The sequence below is a fragment of the Physeter macrocephalus genome, chromosome 6 (genome assembly GCF_002837175.3).
Source record: "Physeter macrocephalus isolate SW-GA chromosome 6, ASM283717v5, whole genome shotgun sequence".
Classification (NCBI taxonomy): Eukaryota; Metazoa; Chordata; class Mammalia; order Artiodactyla; family Physeteridae; genus Physeter; species Physeter macrocephalus.
The window spans coordinates 89,338,391-89,355,122 of NC_041219.1; the positions used below are offsets into that span (position 1 = coordinate 89,338,391).

At 42.1% G+C, this 16,732-nt stretch overlaps 1 protein-coding gene across 3 annotated transcripts in view; it reads right to left on the reverse strand.

Annotated features, from left to right (window-relative positions):
• Positions 1-580: 580 nt before the first annotated feature.
• Positions 581-16,732, reverse strand: part of TMBIM6 (transmembrane BAX inhibitor motif containing 6) — a 21,813-nt gene continuing 5,661 nt past the window's right edge. Inside the window, exons 2-12 of one of the 3 annotated variants that reach the window (XM_055085639.1) lie at positions 13,874-14,073; positions 12,650-12,688; positions 10,147-10,234; positions 9,638-9,746; positions 6,871-6,991; positions 5,592-5,640; positions 5,404-5,501; positions 5,121-5,200; positions 4,539-4,639; positions 3,765-3,840; positions 581-2,622 (exon numbers count right to left, since the gene is read on the reverse strand). In XM_055085639.1, coding sequence (XP_054941614.1) covers positions 2,599-2,622; positions 3,765-3,840; positions 4,539-4,639; positions 5,121-5,200; positions 5,404-5,501; positions 5,592-5,640; positions 6,871-6,991; positions 9,638-9,746; positions 10,147-10,202 — 714 coding nt within the window. In that variant the 5' untranslated portion in view covers positions 10,203-10,234; positions 12,650-12,688; positions 13,874-14,073 and the 3' untranslated portion in view covers positions 581-2,598. The remainder of the gene's footprint in view (positions 2,623-3,764; positions 3,841-4,538; positions 4,640-5,120; positions 5,201-5,403; positions 5,502-5,591; positions 5,641-6,870; positions 6,992-9,637; positions 9,747-10,146; positions 10,235-12,649; positions 12,689-13,873; positions 14,074-16,732) is intronic. The other 2 variants (XM_024122846.3, XM_007107482.4) reach the window with 2 other exon arrangements.

Genomic DNA, 16,732 nt, shown 5'->3' on the forward strand with positions numbered 1-16,732 from the left:
GGCCTCAGCCAGGAGGCAGAGTAACAGGAAGCCGTTTACAATGAGGGTGACAACCAGAGGGCAAGCGTGACGAAATGGAGTAACCTGACTGTAATGCAAATTTTGGTTTATAATCACACATATAAAGTCTATGAGGACAAGGATTATTATATTTTCACTGATGATTTCTACCATCGAGAATAGAGCCGGGCCCAGTGGGGGCCAGATATTGCAGACCACGGTACTTGCAAAATGAGTGAATTGTCATGCTTTTTCCATTATGCATCCCCAAATGTCAAAGCTTGGCCTTATATTGGAACCAACTACACGTGCTGCTACCATGAACCCCCTATGATAAAGGCTGGGTAGGAGGAGGACCAGAAAAAGGTCTGGGCTGTGTATGGAACAGAGAATATCCCCAACATCTGTGGCAAGCTGGGGCTACAGACTGAGAGGCCCAAGTGGGGGTCTCTTTATTTCTATTCATACCTAGAGCAAACTTAATCCTGTCCTACTCCCAGCCCTAAGAACAAGAAGTCAGACAGCACCCCAAACCTCCCCTTCAGCTGTGGCCTTGAATTTCACACACTCTTACACAAGGAAAGGTTAAGGAATTTTATTTTTTACAAATTAAGACTATGTAGATTCCATATATTTCTGAATCAAAAACACCTTTGTCTTCACAGTATGAGTTAGAGAATGCAGCCTGAGCTGAAAACCAAGGAACTAGAAAAGAAAGTGATAATTACAGTGATTACTGTATTAAAAACCTGTTAGGCATTTTCTTTAAAAGTAGTTTTTTTATATCTTGTCATTCTTGGCACTGTTTCTAAAGAAAAACTCCTTCATCCCAAGCAAAAAAAGCACAAGAGGTGGAGTTTGGCTTCAGGAAATGTAACCCAGATTTTCAGGCCTAGCAGACAATCAACAAATGTATGGAGAGTTGCTATTGGGGGCTGAATGGGAAGGAAATCCCTTTTAGTAAATTCTCAAGCCACAGGCTGGAGACAGCAGCTAAATCAGAGGGCGGCATCCTCTGCAGAAGCGAGCCATTCCGAGTGGCATGCCACTCCAGGAATCACACAGCCTGGGAACAAAACTGTTTTCATGGGATGGCACAGCGATGTGGTGCGCTGTGAACCAGTAGCCACTGGGTCAAACTGTGTACTGGTTGTGAACAGGGAAAGCCAAAAATGGTATCCTACTAGCAATGAGTTTTCGATGGCTCCGTTCCCCTTACGTTGAAGCCCTGTGAGTAGCCAGAGCCACAAATGCTCCCAAGGCTGCCTGACCTTCTGTGCCAGCTGGCTGTGGCAGCTCACAGGGAAGGAGCTGGTGACCCCATTAGTACTGCCCCCCCTACACTTGCAAACACAGAGCTGTAGGAAAGCAGAAGTCTTGCAGGCTTTGGTCGCCCAGCCCCTGCCTAAAGAAGGCTGCAGATTTCTAGAAACAGGTGAACAGACCAAAACCTGAAGTGCCATCTGTAAAATGGACATTTATCTACTGCCCCAAATCTCTGGCCCGACACTACCTACTAGTGCCCAAGATAAGACAAAAATGCACCTAAGGACTGTTATGAATGCTGCCTCCCAAGCCATCACGGCCCATGCCACTGGTGTGAACAAAGACCCACTCAGTTAATGGGGGAGATACTACTCTCTCCTGCCCCAAACAGGTCCTCATCTGGGTCTGTCTGGCAGGATTAGTCACAATTGCCTCAGAGGCTCAGCCGTGCCCCTTCTCTATCCTTCCTCTCCCGGTACCCTTCGTCACAGCCACCTGGTAGAGGCCACTCAGTAACTAAGGGAGTGATCAATTTAACAAAAAAAAGGGGAAGTCTGGGAACTCTACATTATATCTTGCCATACATAATCAGCCATTTCATAGATGCCTGACAAGAATTTCCCTTTGTGATGAAACCCTCCCACCCCACGGATGGGAAGCAGGCAGATTCCGAGGGCCAGACAAGGGATTGGAAAGGGAACCCACACAAATCCACACTCCTTTCGTGACAGCAAGGCAGAAAGGCATGTCTGCCAGACCAGCAGTGACTCGGGCAGCTCAGGGGAAGCAAAGCATCCACCAGAAGAGGCTTTTCACGTACTCTGTAGGAGTTGGCAGCTCAGACATAATGAGCCCGAGTAACAATGGGACCAGCAAACGTCTTTCCAATGGAAAACACACTGCCTAGTCCCAAAGGAAATGCGCGTAAAGCAAACAACGCTGAGGGAAGAAGGGCCGAGCAAGGCGTCTCTACCAAACAGTTCAGGTCCACTCGGTGAAGCTCAGTCGCAAAGCGGGCTCCTCGAGTTTGCTTCCTCTCCAGATCCCGCTCCTCGTCACGGAGGACTGGCTGCCTGAGCAGAGGAAGAGGCTAGGGATGGGGGATGACAGAAAAGGGAGCAGGGAAGAACCCCAAAATATGAAGCCAAACTCCAAACTATATTTTGCTAATCAGTTGTTTGATCAAAAAATTCAAAATAGAGAAAACCACAAAGTACAAAAGCTTTTCTGATGCTTTTCATTATCACAGAACACGCAACCTGTAATGTGTGCAAAGAGGAAATGAGGGGCGGAGGGAGAGGAAGTCAAATTGGGGAAGGCCGCGTGGTCACTTCACTTCTTCTCCTTCTTCTTATCCTAGAAATGGAGGAAAATGACCCCATTAACTTCTGGCATTGACATTTACGCTAAAACGCTTGAGTCAGCCGATACCTCACTGCCTTTGGTTAGTGACTGGAAGGGATCTGGACAGTAAAAAGGGAGGAGAGATGCTCCTTCAGTATAGGAAGAACTAAATCTTAACCATCTTCTGTTGGTGGTCTCCCAAGTTGCTACAGACTTGACAACAATAAAGGTTAAGCAGTTGTTCCTGTTGCTGCCCCATGAGTAGCTAGGTGGGCTGCCTAACCACTCCTGGCTACTCACAACCACGACAGCTCAGATCCCAACCACTGAAGGCTGCAGACCAGCGGTCTACCCTAAAATAACTAAACGAGAGGCCAAGACCAAGCCAAGATCAACTTTCCATTAGGCCTGAGAAGAAAGCATAAATCCTCGGCATAAATCAACATTCGAAATAATATAGTCCAGTTGAACTCTTCACTGCACTGGGGGGAAGCCCAGGGTATCATTACATGGATGAAAGGGATGTTGTTTTGACTGAAACTGGAGGACCTGCTTGGTCCTCAGTCCAATCGCGGTACAGACCAGACAGAGGACCACCAATCCCACCTGGTCAACTGCTTCCATCACCACTGCACCGACTCACATTCCACCTTAAGTTCTGTAAAGAAAGGCCTGTGCTTTCATTTGTTCCCCTACTACTGGAGTGGATGATGTTTGCCACTCACTAACCCTATATAGAATGCCTCTCTTGAAAAAAATTAAGACTAACAAATGGGTAAAATTGGCTTATTTCTAAAATATATATACAAAAGCTGGTGGTATTATATAAATCCTCTAGGATATCTTTTTGAGTCACAACTATCTTTACAGCCTTTAAATTCTTCATATAGTAGATTGTTTCTTGTTGCCACTAAAGGTCTTTTCCTTTTGATACTAATCTCAAGGATTCATTTTAAAAAGAAAAAAAAAAAAAAAAAGGATGATTTTTACTTGTTCCTTTTTCTCCAACAGCTAAAGACTTCTAATTGAACTCTTTCTCAGTGGCCTGCCTTACAGTTACCCTGGACCCACACAGTGTGAGCAAGTTCTCAAGCTTTAAGTACACATAGATGCTGAGCTCAGGAGCCAGTCTTTCATCTTTGGGTGGTGCTAACCTTCTCATTCATAGCCAGGATCATCATGAGTTTTCTGAAGAGAGTAACGAAATCTAAGAAGAGGTCAACGCAGTGCCTGGAAGAGAAGAACCAGGTCACAAACTACACTTCCCACTTTCCTTTATCCACAAGCCCACAAAGGTGCAGAACACAGAAACCCCGCCCCAACCCCAAGAGTCAACTTCAACAGCACTGCACCACCAACTAAGTAAAACTCTAGTGTCTGAGATCCTCTTCAACTCAGCGAACCCATGGAGCATAGAGAAAAGAAAATTTAGACTCTGCAGAGGCCTAAGTCTAAACCCTGGAACTACCATTAACTAGTTGAAACTCTGAGAGGATTACTACATTAAAAAAATTATATGCGTATCTTCTTCTCATTGTTGAAGGTTTAAAGAATACAATCGTATTAAGAGTAAAAGGTGAAAGATCCCTTTCCCTCTCCTCTGCCTAGAGGTAACCACTATTCAAAGTATGGATAATTAAATACAGATTATTAGTCCAACTTTTAAAAATCTGATGTCTTTCAGGAATTGAGGGAAACGATGCTTTTGGTGCACAGTTCCAAAACCATGGCTATCCTACCATGTATGCCCCTGAAAGCTGGCCACATAAGTCAGCCAGTGCCATCTGGTCCACTCTTATTATTTCTACCGATGTGGAAAGCAAGGGGAGTCGAGCAAAAGATCATCCCAGAGAATCAGAAAAGAGTTGTCGAATGGAAGAGTATGCCTCCCCACTTCATACTCATTGAAGACCGGGTTTCACACTCACCAGATATAATCTTTATCTCCATTTTCAGCCTTTTCAATAATGAGTTGAGTATCAAAAAGGACAAAGCCACACATGACCACCAGCCCCACATACAGGTTTGCCTAACAAAAGAAGAATGAGATGAGGTTACCATGTGGTAGACATTGTAGAGAAAAAACAGCCATACCTCTTTCTGGCCCTTGGCCACTTGAAAGTACATCGAACGCCAACCCTACTGATGTTAACATTCGTGGGAACTGAAGCCCACAGTGAAGATGATATTACTTCCCTAGGCACAATTCTGCACTTATTTTTTCAGGTCACTGGAAGAGCTTCAATCATTTTAACAAGGAGCCACTGCTGGACTGGCTTTAGAAAAATGATCTCTGAGCAAACCATCTTCTCCACTGCAATGTCCAACCCCTGTTCAGCTTGTACGTTCACCTGTAGCAGAAGGCTCTGTCCGGGGAGGGTGAGTGGCGAGGCTTCAAGAGCACTGCCCCACAAAGATGAGAATTCTTAGTCTATCTTGGCTATAGGGGGTTAAGCAAGAAAAAGAAATGCAAGGTAAATGGCTGCTGCAAAGTTATATGCAAATCTCACCTGGAAAAGCCAAATGGATCCGAAGAAAAGATTCCCCAGGGAAGACAAGAGCATCAGGCTCATGGCTGACATCAAGATACCTGTAAGAGAAGACAAAAAGCCATCTTGAGAAAAGCCAAAGAAAAAGCAAAGCAATCCCATTAAGGCCATTCTTTACTTTCCCCCCAAAATGAAGGCTTTCAATTTCAACCCAACAGTCACAAGTTGGAGGTGAGGGGAAAGGTCCTAGTGAGAATTCTGGCTAAAGTGGAGACCCTCTCCCTATTTTCCAGTCCACACATACCTCCCAGAAAGAGGTAGCTACGGCGCCTGGCATAGAGTGCACTGAGGGTGAAGCAGGTGAAGATCATTGCTGTGCCCAGGAAGGCGGTGGGAAGGATGCTGTTAGGGAAAAGACCATTATATCAAGGGCTACAGGTATATAACCTATATTTAGAAGGTATATTCATAAGACACTAATAACATAGTTACCTGGGGTTGATGGCAATGCACAAGTCCAGAGCAGGGCCCAGGCCAACTCCTAGAAAACAAAAAGCCCCAGAACACAGCATTAACACCAATTTCTGAAGAGGATTCTCATCCAAAAGCTGATCAGCAATAGCACGAGCATGCCCACAGTCCTAGAAAACAACAAAACAAGTGGACTAACATAATTAAATCTTTCTCTCTTCCATCCTCAACTGTCTTCCAGGGAACAAATACTCGACTGAGTTATTTATGGACAGACCTGCACAACTGTCCCCTTGGCTGAAAATCATAGATGACCCAGGAGGAACAGACATTAGGAAAAATGAAGCAGGCATGTCAAACATTTTCCAGCTAAATTATAAGGCTGCAAAACTCTGAAGAGCAGTGATGTGAGACTGTAATGTGGGCCAGATCAGGAATTAGATGAAAAGGATAAAGAGCAAAGCAGTGCCTTGTGGCCAACAACCTGTAGTCATGCAGGCTGACTCCCTCTGTAGCAGAAAAGGCCAGACCGGTTCTGCAGGTGGATACTTGCCAACAGGAGGGTGCAGTGGCAACCTGTTCCAGCTCCAACATCTCCTCTACTCTGGCTTTTCTCTCCTTCTGATAATCCCACCCCTTTAATACCTTCAAAAACTAGCTTTCCCTGATCTAAAAATCTTAATCTCTAAATCCCTTCCTTTTTACAATTTCTTCAACACTGTATAGATTAGACACACTCAGAACGAGTTGTACTAACTCAAATGTTGCTTTGCAAGTATTTTTTACTGTGTACCTTGAGACCTGTTTTCCTTAATGACAATTCTAGAAGATCTGCGCTTTTAATTCTTTTCTTGAGAATCAGCAAAGTGCCCTGTAGGATGGATCTCAATGTATGACTTTAATTAACTGTCCACAAGATTCAGAACAGATGCTCCTACGACAGTTGCCAGTGTGAGTTCAACTAAGTCAGATTCTTGGCCTAGTTTAGTCCCATGTCCACCATTAACAAGTTATGTTACCTAAGCTCTTAAACCTTATTCATTCAAGCATACAAATGCTTATTTTTGGATACAAAAGTAGAAGTCACAGACACTAGTCACAAAGAGCCCTCTAGATGGGGAAGCAAGATGCACCTATATGAAATAAGAAAGCAATACAAGGCACACTCAAATACAAGATAGGATGGTAGAGTGTGCCAGTTGGGGTGCATCAGAATAAATATGTATCTTGGGCCTTAAACTAAAGAGATACTAAAAATACAGTGTCCCTCCCTCAAAATTAAACCAATCCCTTAACATACCTGTAAGGAAAGCAAATCCAGCAAGAAGTCCCAGTCTTTTTTGCTCAGTTTCATGGCTATGAGGTGTTGCCATCAGCCAAATCATCAACCCCAGGGAGCCCAAGGCAGAGAGCAGGCCAGCCTGTTAAATCCAGTCAATAATTCAACACTTGAAAGTATCAAATTTATTTTGCAAGAGACCTTATTGGGTTCAAATATTCACTGGACTTCCTAATATTTGCTTCTAACCTGGAGGCAGCAGAAAAGGCAGTGAGGGCTGAGGAGAAAAACCAGAAGCTTGAAGGACAAGGTCAGGACCATGGTGGATGCTGGAGGCAGTCCATCAACTGTAACTGCCCAAGTCAAATTATGAGTCTGACCCAAGAAACAGAAAAGATGAATCAAAGTGACAAGTGCTTGAAGCATATTCGAATTTGCATAACAAGTAGGAATGACCTCTTTCTGATCACTTTAAAACACACACACACACACACACACACACAAATGTATATACACACACACACAGAAAAAACTGAATGATTGCTCCCCACCCCTCAAATTCATGTTTAAATCCTAACTCCCAATTTAATGGTATTTGGAGATGGGATCTTTGGAATGTGATTAGATCATAAGGGTGGAGCCTTCACAAAGGGAGATTAGTGACCTTATAAAAGATATCCCAGAGAGCTCCTTTGCCCCTTCTACCATGTGACGACACAGGAGAAGATGGCTGTTTACATAGGAAGCTGGCCCTCACCACAGAACAAATCTGCCAGCACCTATCATGATCTTGGACTTCCCAGACTCCCAAACTCTGAGAAACGTTTGCTGTTTCAGCCACCCAGTTTACGGTATTCTGTTATAGCAGCCTGAATGAACTGAGACAGAGAGTAAGAACCAAAATGTTAATTTAGGACGATGGGATTATGGAGTTTTATATTTCCTTCTTATCACTAGTCTGTTTTCTAAATTCTCTACAATGAACATGCATTAGTTTTATAAGAAAAAAAAAATTTTGTTTTAATGCAAGTGGGAAAAGTTACAAGCATTAGAAAGAGGAAAATCATCAAGGATGTATGTAGACACCAAAGTTCCTTCCTTCTTCTAAAGGTAGAGTCAATCCTCAGTTTTCACAGTAGTTCTGCTCTATACAGCCACTGTAAGCAATGAATCAGTGATACTGAACAAATGCTCCTGGAGGAAATAAAGGTTTAAGCTCTTTCGAGCCTCCTGTCACATTTTTATCAACTGGTCAATACAAAACCTTGTTGAATATGTACGTCTTTTCTGTTTAAAGACACTTGGATATATATTGTCGACTCATCAACACAGAACTCGTGCCCAGCTGCACTGTACTTCATGCCTGAACAAAGGTTATCTAACACACGTATTTTCTCTATAAGGCACATCACAGTCTTGCACTTAGCAATACCACTCAGCACTTTTTAGCACTATGCCTGAGGCCATTTTAAACATCAAAATCACCAAGTAAAATTATAAAAACGCAGAAAATGTGGCACTATTTAAATAGACTATGAAAAAGACACTTGTTTACAGTATGAGAACTTGAAAGAAGGCAGTGTTGCCTTGTTCAACCTCAGCTAGAACATGGTGCAATGGACAACTCGAATTTTTTGCCACTCTGTGTATGGCTGCAAAGGTCCACAAAAGCACCAGGAGAACTGATTTTAGGGTTACAAATGAATTTTGCCGAGTAGGTAAATCACAAATACAAAATCCATGAATAATGAGGATGACTATATTTCACTATATTACTTAAAAAAACAAACAAAACAAAACCAGAAACCAAAAGGGCCACTTCTGCCTAAAAGGTAGAATATGTTTTAGTCTGAACTTGAGGGATCAAAGCCCTATCTTTGAGTGTCTAGAGTAATTTTTCACACAACCTCTGCCAGGAGGTGCCCGAGTGTGGCGATGCCCGATCATGCCACCCCTCAGCAGCGGCAAATGTCAACACAGGTACACCCCTGTACTTACAACTAAAAAGGTCACTCCAAAAGGGACAAGTCTTGGTTAGTGAGCTTCAAACTTTTCGAGTATTCCTCAACCGTCCCTTTTATTGCTTCTAGCCAAACTCAAACTCTCACTCAACAAAGGAAAATGAGTTTCTCAAAGAATAAAATGGGCCAAATCCTTAAAGGTCTCAACCCTGTCTCTCCTGATAATCATACAATCAGTGTTTTGTATCCAAGTACTACACAGGCATTCAGGCAAAAAAAGAGGAAGAAAAGATAAAAAGGTTACTGTGCAAAACCACCCCAGTGGGCTTCCCTGGTGGCGCAGTGGTTGCGAGTCCGCCTGCCGATGCGGGGGACACGGGTTCGTGCCCCGGTCCGGGAGGATCCCACACGCCGCGGAGCGGCTGGGCCCGTGAGCCATGGCCGCTGAGCCTGCGCGTCCGGAGCCTGTGCTCCGCAGCGGAAGGGGCCACAACAGTGAGAGGCCCGCATACCACAAAAAACAAAACAAAACACAAAACACCCCAGCATGCAGACCTCTCCCCAGTGGGTGGGGGGTCTTTTGTGTCAGCAGCACACCGTTCAGTGTCAGGGTCAAAACATCCTGTTTTCAGTATCTAGAGAGGGCAGGGTTGCCAGAAAAATTAAATGGTTCTGCATGTCCTGATTTACAACTGGCTCTGGCTGAGTTCAGATCCCAAACTACTGAGAAGTATTAAGGAAGGACATAGGCTTGAACCACCCTGCTGAGCTAGTTTCTTCCTAATGCAATTTGGGCCACAGCAACTAGAGGAGAAAACTGCTCTTACCTGAATGAAATGGGTGACCACATGGACATAGGCCCCGGCAGCCGCCACAAACATGCAGAGGGCAAAACTGGCATAGACCTTCTTCAGGTGCTGCCGTGTCGAGGAGGTTCTAGGAAAGAATGTTAATAATGGCCATTACTCCAGGACCAATCTCATCTCTAAGCTAAGAATAATTTTCCTTCTTCTTCCCAGGGAATATGTGAAAGTTTTGGTACAATAAAAAAAGAATGCTTTGAAAACTAGGTTAACAAACAGAAAATCTTAAATGCTGAGGAAAGCCCCAATGCCCAAACTATGAACAATCATTACCCAAACTATAATAACTAAATGGCCTTCCAGCGACCACACCGCAGCCCTTAGACTGTGGGTGCTTTTATCAGATCCTCTGGATTCTAGCAAAGTTAATATGTTAGTTTATACGTACAAAAGTTAACACACCAGGAAAAGGAAAAGAACAAGATATAAAGGGAAATGTAATAAGGAAGTACAGTCAAGGTCAAAGCACTTACATGTGGGAAAATTTAAGGAGTGCATCAAAGTTGATCTTCCGATCAAATATGTTCATGACGCTAGAGTCTGTGGGACACAGCCTCCACTCTGTGGAATCAAGGAAATAAAAGTTATTTTAAAGATACAAGGACACACAAAATAACAAACAACTTTCTTATGAAAAACAGCAACATACAAGTTTGGAAAAATGAAAGTTATATCTAAAATCCCCCTGCCCTAACACCACCATTTGCATTTTTATACATTTCCTTCTAGAATACATTTGCAATCATACACAACCACATTAAAGGGGACAGAGGAACTCATCTTCTTCTCCCCAAACTGTTTCATTACTAGCATTTGATTTCTATTCTTTCAGAAGATAATCTGCCCCTTTAAAAGACAGTTTGTTTCTCTGAGAAATTCTCTATTAGCAAGCTAGTTAAAGGGACCCAGTCTTACTGGAACATAAAGCAACTTGTCATTTTTTCAAGATGCCAGAGAATTCCCTCAGCAAAGGCGAAGAAGTTTAAAGATAAAAAAGAAAAACTATAAAGCTGGGTCTGACACTAGGACTTGCATTTTTTAAATATACATTTAGAAACTTTCCACCCAATGCAATTTAGAACTGAACTGTAAGGGAGCCACAATTTTAAAAAGAGGCAAGTTCCTCCATGAAAAAGAAATTTGTGCAGAGAGAATTTTTTAAAACACAATTTCAGAACCTTTCTTACAGAAGAGTTGGAATAGTACAAGGAATTTCTGCACACTTCACCCAGATTTCCTAAATGTTAGTATGTCACCATATTTGCTTTACCCCCCCCCATATAGCAATATATGGAGACCTTTTCCTGACTATTCAAGACACAATGCCTCTTTATACCTAAACACTTCAGTATATATATCCTGAAAACAATGATCAAAATCAGTAAATTAACAATAATACAATACCATTATCTAATCTACAGACCTTATTCAGATCTTGTCAACTGTCCCAACTGTCAGAAAGGGCATTTTAAAACTGAACTACAGCCAAGTTACATTACATCAATACCATAAAGTCAGGATCTTAAGATTTGCTCCCTCCCCTATCTCACATGCAATCCTAAATAAACACATTTAACCTACAGAACTAAAAATCTAATCAAGAGCTTTCATCCTTCCTAAATATCAATCCTCCAGATTCTTATTAGACCCATAATACCCATTCATTTCAAATCAGCCAAAAACGGGGGAGAGGAGGGGATTAAAGCTAAGTTGTTTGAAAGACAGGCCTACTACTCACACCCATTCTATCAGCACCTAGCCCAATACTCAGCAAAATTAATCCAGGCAATAAAAGTTACAATCCCCAAACTGACTTCCCGAGGAATCCTGGGCCAGTGGAAAGATGCCATCCTTAGAGTTCACAAGCATCACTACCACTTGTTTCCTGAGGCTCTCTCATATATGGAACAATTACAATGGCTGGCTTGCTTTCTCCGATTTCCTCTTTCCTTTCTCACCAACATCCCTACTCACCTCAATTGTATTGTTAGTTTTGTTCTTAAGGCTAGATACAGTGAGAAGCTGCAGAACCTACTAAAGCTGTTCCTCTCACCTCTAAGTCACGGGGCTCTGGGCCCTCTTGATCTAGATGGTGCAATGGTTGCAGGCTATTGCACGGCCAACCAAAGCCTTCCATAACCATGATGAATCTGTCCTCTAGAGAACACACTTACAGGATGGCAGAATCCAGCACCTGGAAAGTGTCTTTGTTTAAAGCTTCCATTAACAGCCTTAATGACATCCCTAGACAGAACTTGCAACAGCACTGAAGCAACCTTCAGAGCCAAGTTTCTCAGTGTTCACAACAAAGCTAGAGTGCCTCTTGCTTCCAATTTCAAGAGTTCGTGTGTGTGTGTGTGTGTGTGTGTGTGTGTGGTGTGTGTTAAATCCTCAAATACCCTGGGGATTATTAGTCAGAAAGGGGCAACACTCTGTAACCAGACCCCACTGAATGGAAACTGTGGGAGGGCAGAATGGCAGTTTGCTCTCTGGCATTTCCCAGGGGGTATTGACTGTCTCTCTTACAACTGCTGATGGAAAAACCAAAACCATAAAAGGTTGTGAAGGTAGAGACAGAGGTATCAAATATGAATTTCTCCATGATTTCGTGCCTTGCAACTTAAAATCATTAAAAAATTAATTAAAACCAGTTTTCCAACATTATTACCAACTCTAAAATTTAAGTGAAATATGTAATCACCAAATTTTCTAGATGCAAAGGTACACAGCAATTTTAGTAGCAGCAGCTTCATGGTGAAAAATGCAATAAAATATACATTTAATAAATATGACATGATGTATATATGACATAATTTCAGAACTGTTAAAATTAGAGGGGGAAAAAGTTAGGTCTTAGAATCAAGGAAATATATGACAGTTTGCTCTCGGTCTGTTCCAGACAGACAAGAACTAACATACAGATAAGTAATGAGTTAAAACTGTTCTTATAACTTTTGCCAGATAGACTAAACTTACCAGTTTTCTATCTTAGTCTCAACTACTTGTGCTCAGAAGCTGTAGAGAAAAGATATCTACGTTTCAATGGTTCATATGCAAACTCAGCTGAACAAGATTAAATTGCATTCATAACTCAAAAATAGCAGCTCCCATACCATAAGTATTTTCAGTGCCAGGGACAGACAGCTCTCAACAGGGCCTGAAGTATTCAAAACCATTAACCAAGTAACTCGGCTAACATTCCAGAGGGGCCCCAATAGTTAAGCGAAAGTCTCGGTTTTAAAAAAAAGTACAGGGAATTCCCTGGCAGTCCAGTGGTTGGGACTCTGCATGTTCACTGCCGAGAGCCCAGGTTCAGTCCCAGGTCAAGGAACTAGGATCCTGCAAGCCGTGCAGCGCGGCCAAAAAAATAAACAAAATAAAAATAAATGTAAAAGTACATTAAAATGATAAATTTTATGTTATATATATTTTACCAAAATAAAGGGAAAACGTATACTACAAGTTACTCAAAAATTATTCATTACAGGACTCCCCCTAACATACACTGAAGCCCATTATGGAATGGATACCAGCATTGGTCTGTCTCACCCTGGACCCCAACTCATACAGAGTTCTATACTCAAATCTAAAATAGGGAGGTGGACAGTGCCTCAGAGACTCGTGGGAAATTTGCCTGCATTGCATTTGTAAATGAGAAGTAAATGTTCAGGTGTTACATAACCAAATTCCTTTAATTTAGTTTAGACTCATTTTATGCCTTCATCCTTTGAAAGGCAGGATACCAAAACTTGTCAACATTTGTCATGCATATATTGCTCAAGCTTTGTTGGAAGTGTCACCATCTGTGGTTCCGCAGGCCAGCCTCTCTGCCAGAGCCACCCAAAAACAAAACAAAAAACTTATTGCACAATAGGACTTCCCTGGTGGCGAAGTGGGTAAGAATCCCCCTGTCAATGCAGGGGACACGGGTTCAAGCCCTGGTCTGGGAAGATCCCACATGCCATGGAGCAACTAAGCCCATGCACCACAACTACTGAGCCTGTGCTCTAGAACCTGCGCGCCACAACTACTGGAGCCCATGCACCTAGAGCCCGTGCTCCGCAACAAGAGAAGCCGCCGCAAGAAGCAAACACACCGCAACAAAGAGTAGCCCCAGCTAGCCACAACTAGAGAAAGCCCGTGTGAAGCAACGAAGACCCAATGCTGCCAAAAAAACAAAAGCAAAAAAACCCTCACTACATTGGGCTTCCCTGGTGGCGCAGTGGTTGAGAGTCCGCCTGCCGACACAGGGGACATGGGTTCGTGCCCCGGTCCGGGAAGATCCCACATGCCGCGGAGCGGCTGGGCCATGGCTCTCGGGCCCGAGAGCCATGGCCGCTGAGCCTGTGCGTCCGTCCGCTCTGCAATGGGAGAGGCCACAACAGTGAGAGGCCCTTGTACTGCAAAAAAAACCACAAACAAACAAACAAACCCTCACTGCATAGGTTTATCAAGATAGAAAAACTCAAGTAAACACATTGTTTTGAGTTAGGTATTCCTGGGGTCTGCTATTGTTTGAGGAGGGAAGGGCAGCAGGGGCACGTAGGAGGAGACAGATATTCTTATCAATTAACATCTTTGTCTTCTTACATATTGTTAAATCTCTTGTTGTTTTCTAAGAATCTTCCTTACCCATGTCCTAAAACAAAATATTATTATCAACAGCCAAGCCTTAAATTAAAAAAAAAAAAAATTCTCCTCAATCTTATTCCAACACCTATTAAGTACAATGCATATGAAACATGGCCAAGTGGCCAAAATCTATGCAAAACAATCATGCATTTTAGTATTCATTTTTTAAAAATCCTTGCCTTTGACAAAGAAAAGCTTGCTGACTCCTGGAGCCAGCCCAGAAGCTGCCTCAGTGTATACAATTTAACAACATTAAACCAATCAAAGAAACGTTGTTCACACATTTAATTAAACATTCAGTGCATGAATTATATGGTTCTTCATTCCTGTTGTAGTAATTCAACCATCTTGAATCCTGTTCCCACACACCCAAAAGGGACCAAATTGATACTTGAGAGAAGAAAAATCTCATGTGGTTAAAAAAAAAAAGGTGGTGGTGGGGGGGGGCAATTGTAATTTTTTTAGTAGTTCTTTCTCCTGAATAGTTTGTAGACTCTACAACCATGTCCCTAGCATAGTGGTTAAGAGCACAGCCTGCTGCGTTTGAATCTTGGCTACTTCCTTAGCTGTGTGATGGAGCAAGTTTCTGGCACTTAACCTCACTGTGCTTCAGTTTCCTCATTTGTAAAATAATAACACTTAATATTCCCTACCTCACACGGATGAGGACTGAGATAATACAACGTGCTGAGAATAGTGCTTCGTGCTAAGAATAGTGCTTCGTACATAAGACCAGCTCAATATATTAACCATTGTTTTTACTTGTGTAATTCATTATTCTGATGTCCTCAGTGCACAATTTTCCCCCTTTTCTTAAATTTTTGTTGTTGTTTATAATCATTTAATGAATGTTCCAAACACACCCTTCACAGGCTACAGGTGATGATTTTCCCTTTTAGAAGTCTAGTTTTAGGGACTTCCCTGGCAGTCCAGTGGTTAAGACTTTGCCTTCCAATGCAGGGGGTGAGGGTTCAATCCCTGGTCCGGGAGCTAAGATCCCACATGCCTAGTGGCCAAAAAACCAAAACATAAAACAGAAGCAATACTGTAACAAATTCAATAAAGACTTTAAAAATGGTCCATGTTAAAAAAAAAAATCTAGTTTTAGAAGACATTTATCATAGGCCTAATTTACATATGCTCTGTATTTTAATTTTTAAAATGTATTATTCAAGAATTAGAAATGAAAAAGGAGAAGTAACAACTGACACTGCAGAAATACAAAGAATCATGAGAGATTACTACAAGCAACTACATGCCAATAAAATGGACAACCTGGAAGAAATGGACAAATTCTTAGAAAAGCACAACCTCTGAGACTGAACCAGGAAGAAACAGAAAATATAAACAGACCAATCACAAGCACTGAAACTGAAACTGATTAAAAATCTTCCAACAAACAAAAGCCCAGGACCAGATGGCTTCACAAGCAAATTCTAACAAACATTTACAGAAGAGCTAACACCTATCCTTCTCAAACTCTTCCAAAATACAGCAGAGTGAGGAACACTCCCAAACTCATTCTACGAGACCACCGATAAAAACCCTCCAGAAAGTAGGCACAGAGGGAACTTACCTCAACATAATAAAGGCTATATATGACAAACCCACAGCCAACATCGTTCTCAATGGTGAGAAACTGAAACCATTTCCTCTAAGATCAAGAACAAGACAAGGTTGTCAACTCTCACCACTATTATTCAACATAGTTTTGGAACTTTTAGCCACAGCAAGTTGGGGTTTATCCCAGGAATGAAAGGATTCTTCAGTATACACAAATCAATCAATGTGATACACCACATTAACAAATTGAAGGAGAAAAACCACATGATCATCTCAATAGATGCAGAAAAGGCTTTTGACAAAATTCAACACTCATTTATGATAAAAACCCTCCAGAAAGTAGGCACAGAGGGAACTTACCTCAACATAATAAAGGCTATATATGACAAACCCACAGCCAACATCGTTCTCAATGGTGAGAAACTGAAACCATTTCCTCTAAGATCAAGAACAAGACAAGGTTGTCAACTCTCACCACTATTATTCAACATAGTTTTGGAACTTTTAGCCACAGCAATCAGAGAAGAAAATGAAATAAAAGGAATCCTACCTAAGGAGACAAAAGACCTGTATGCAGAAAACTACAAGACACTGATGAAAGAAATTAAAGATGATTCAAACAGATGGAGAGACATACCATGTTCTTGGATTGGAAGAATCAACACTGAAAATGACTATACTACCCAAAACAATCTACAGATTCAATGCAATCCCTATCAAACTACCAATGGCATTTTTCACAGAACTAGAACAAAAAATTTCACCATTTGTATGGAAACACAAAAGACCCCAAATAGCCAAAGCAATCTCAAGAAAGAAAAACGGAGCTAGAGGAATCAGGCTCCTGGACTTCAGACTATACTA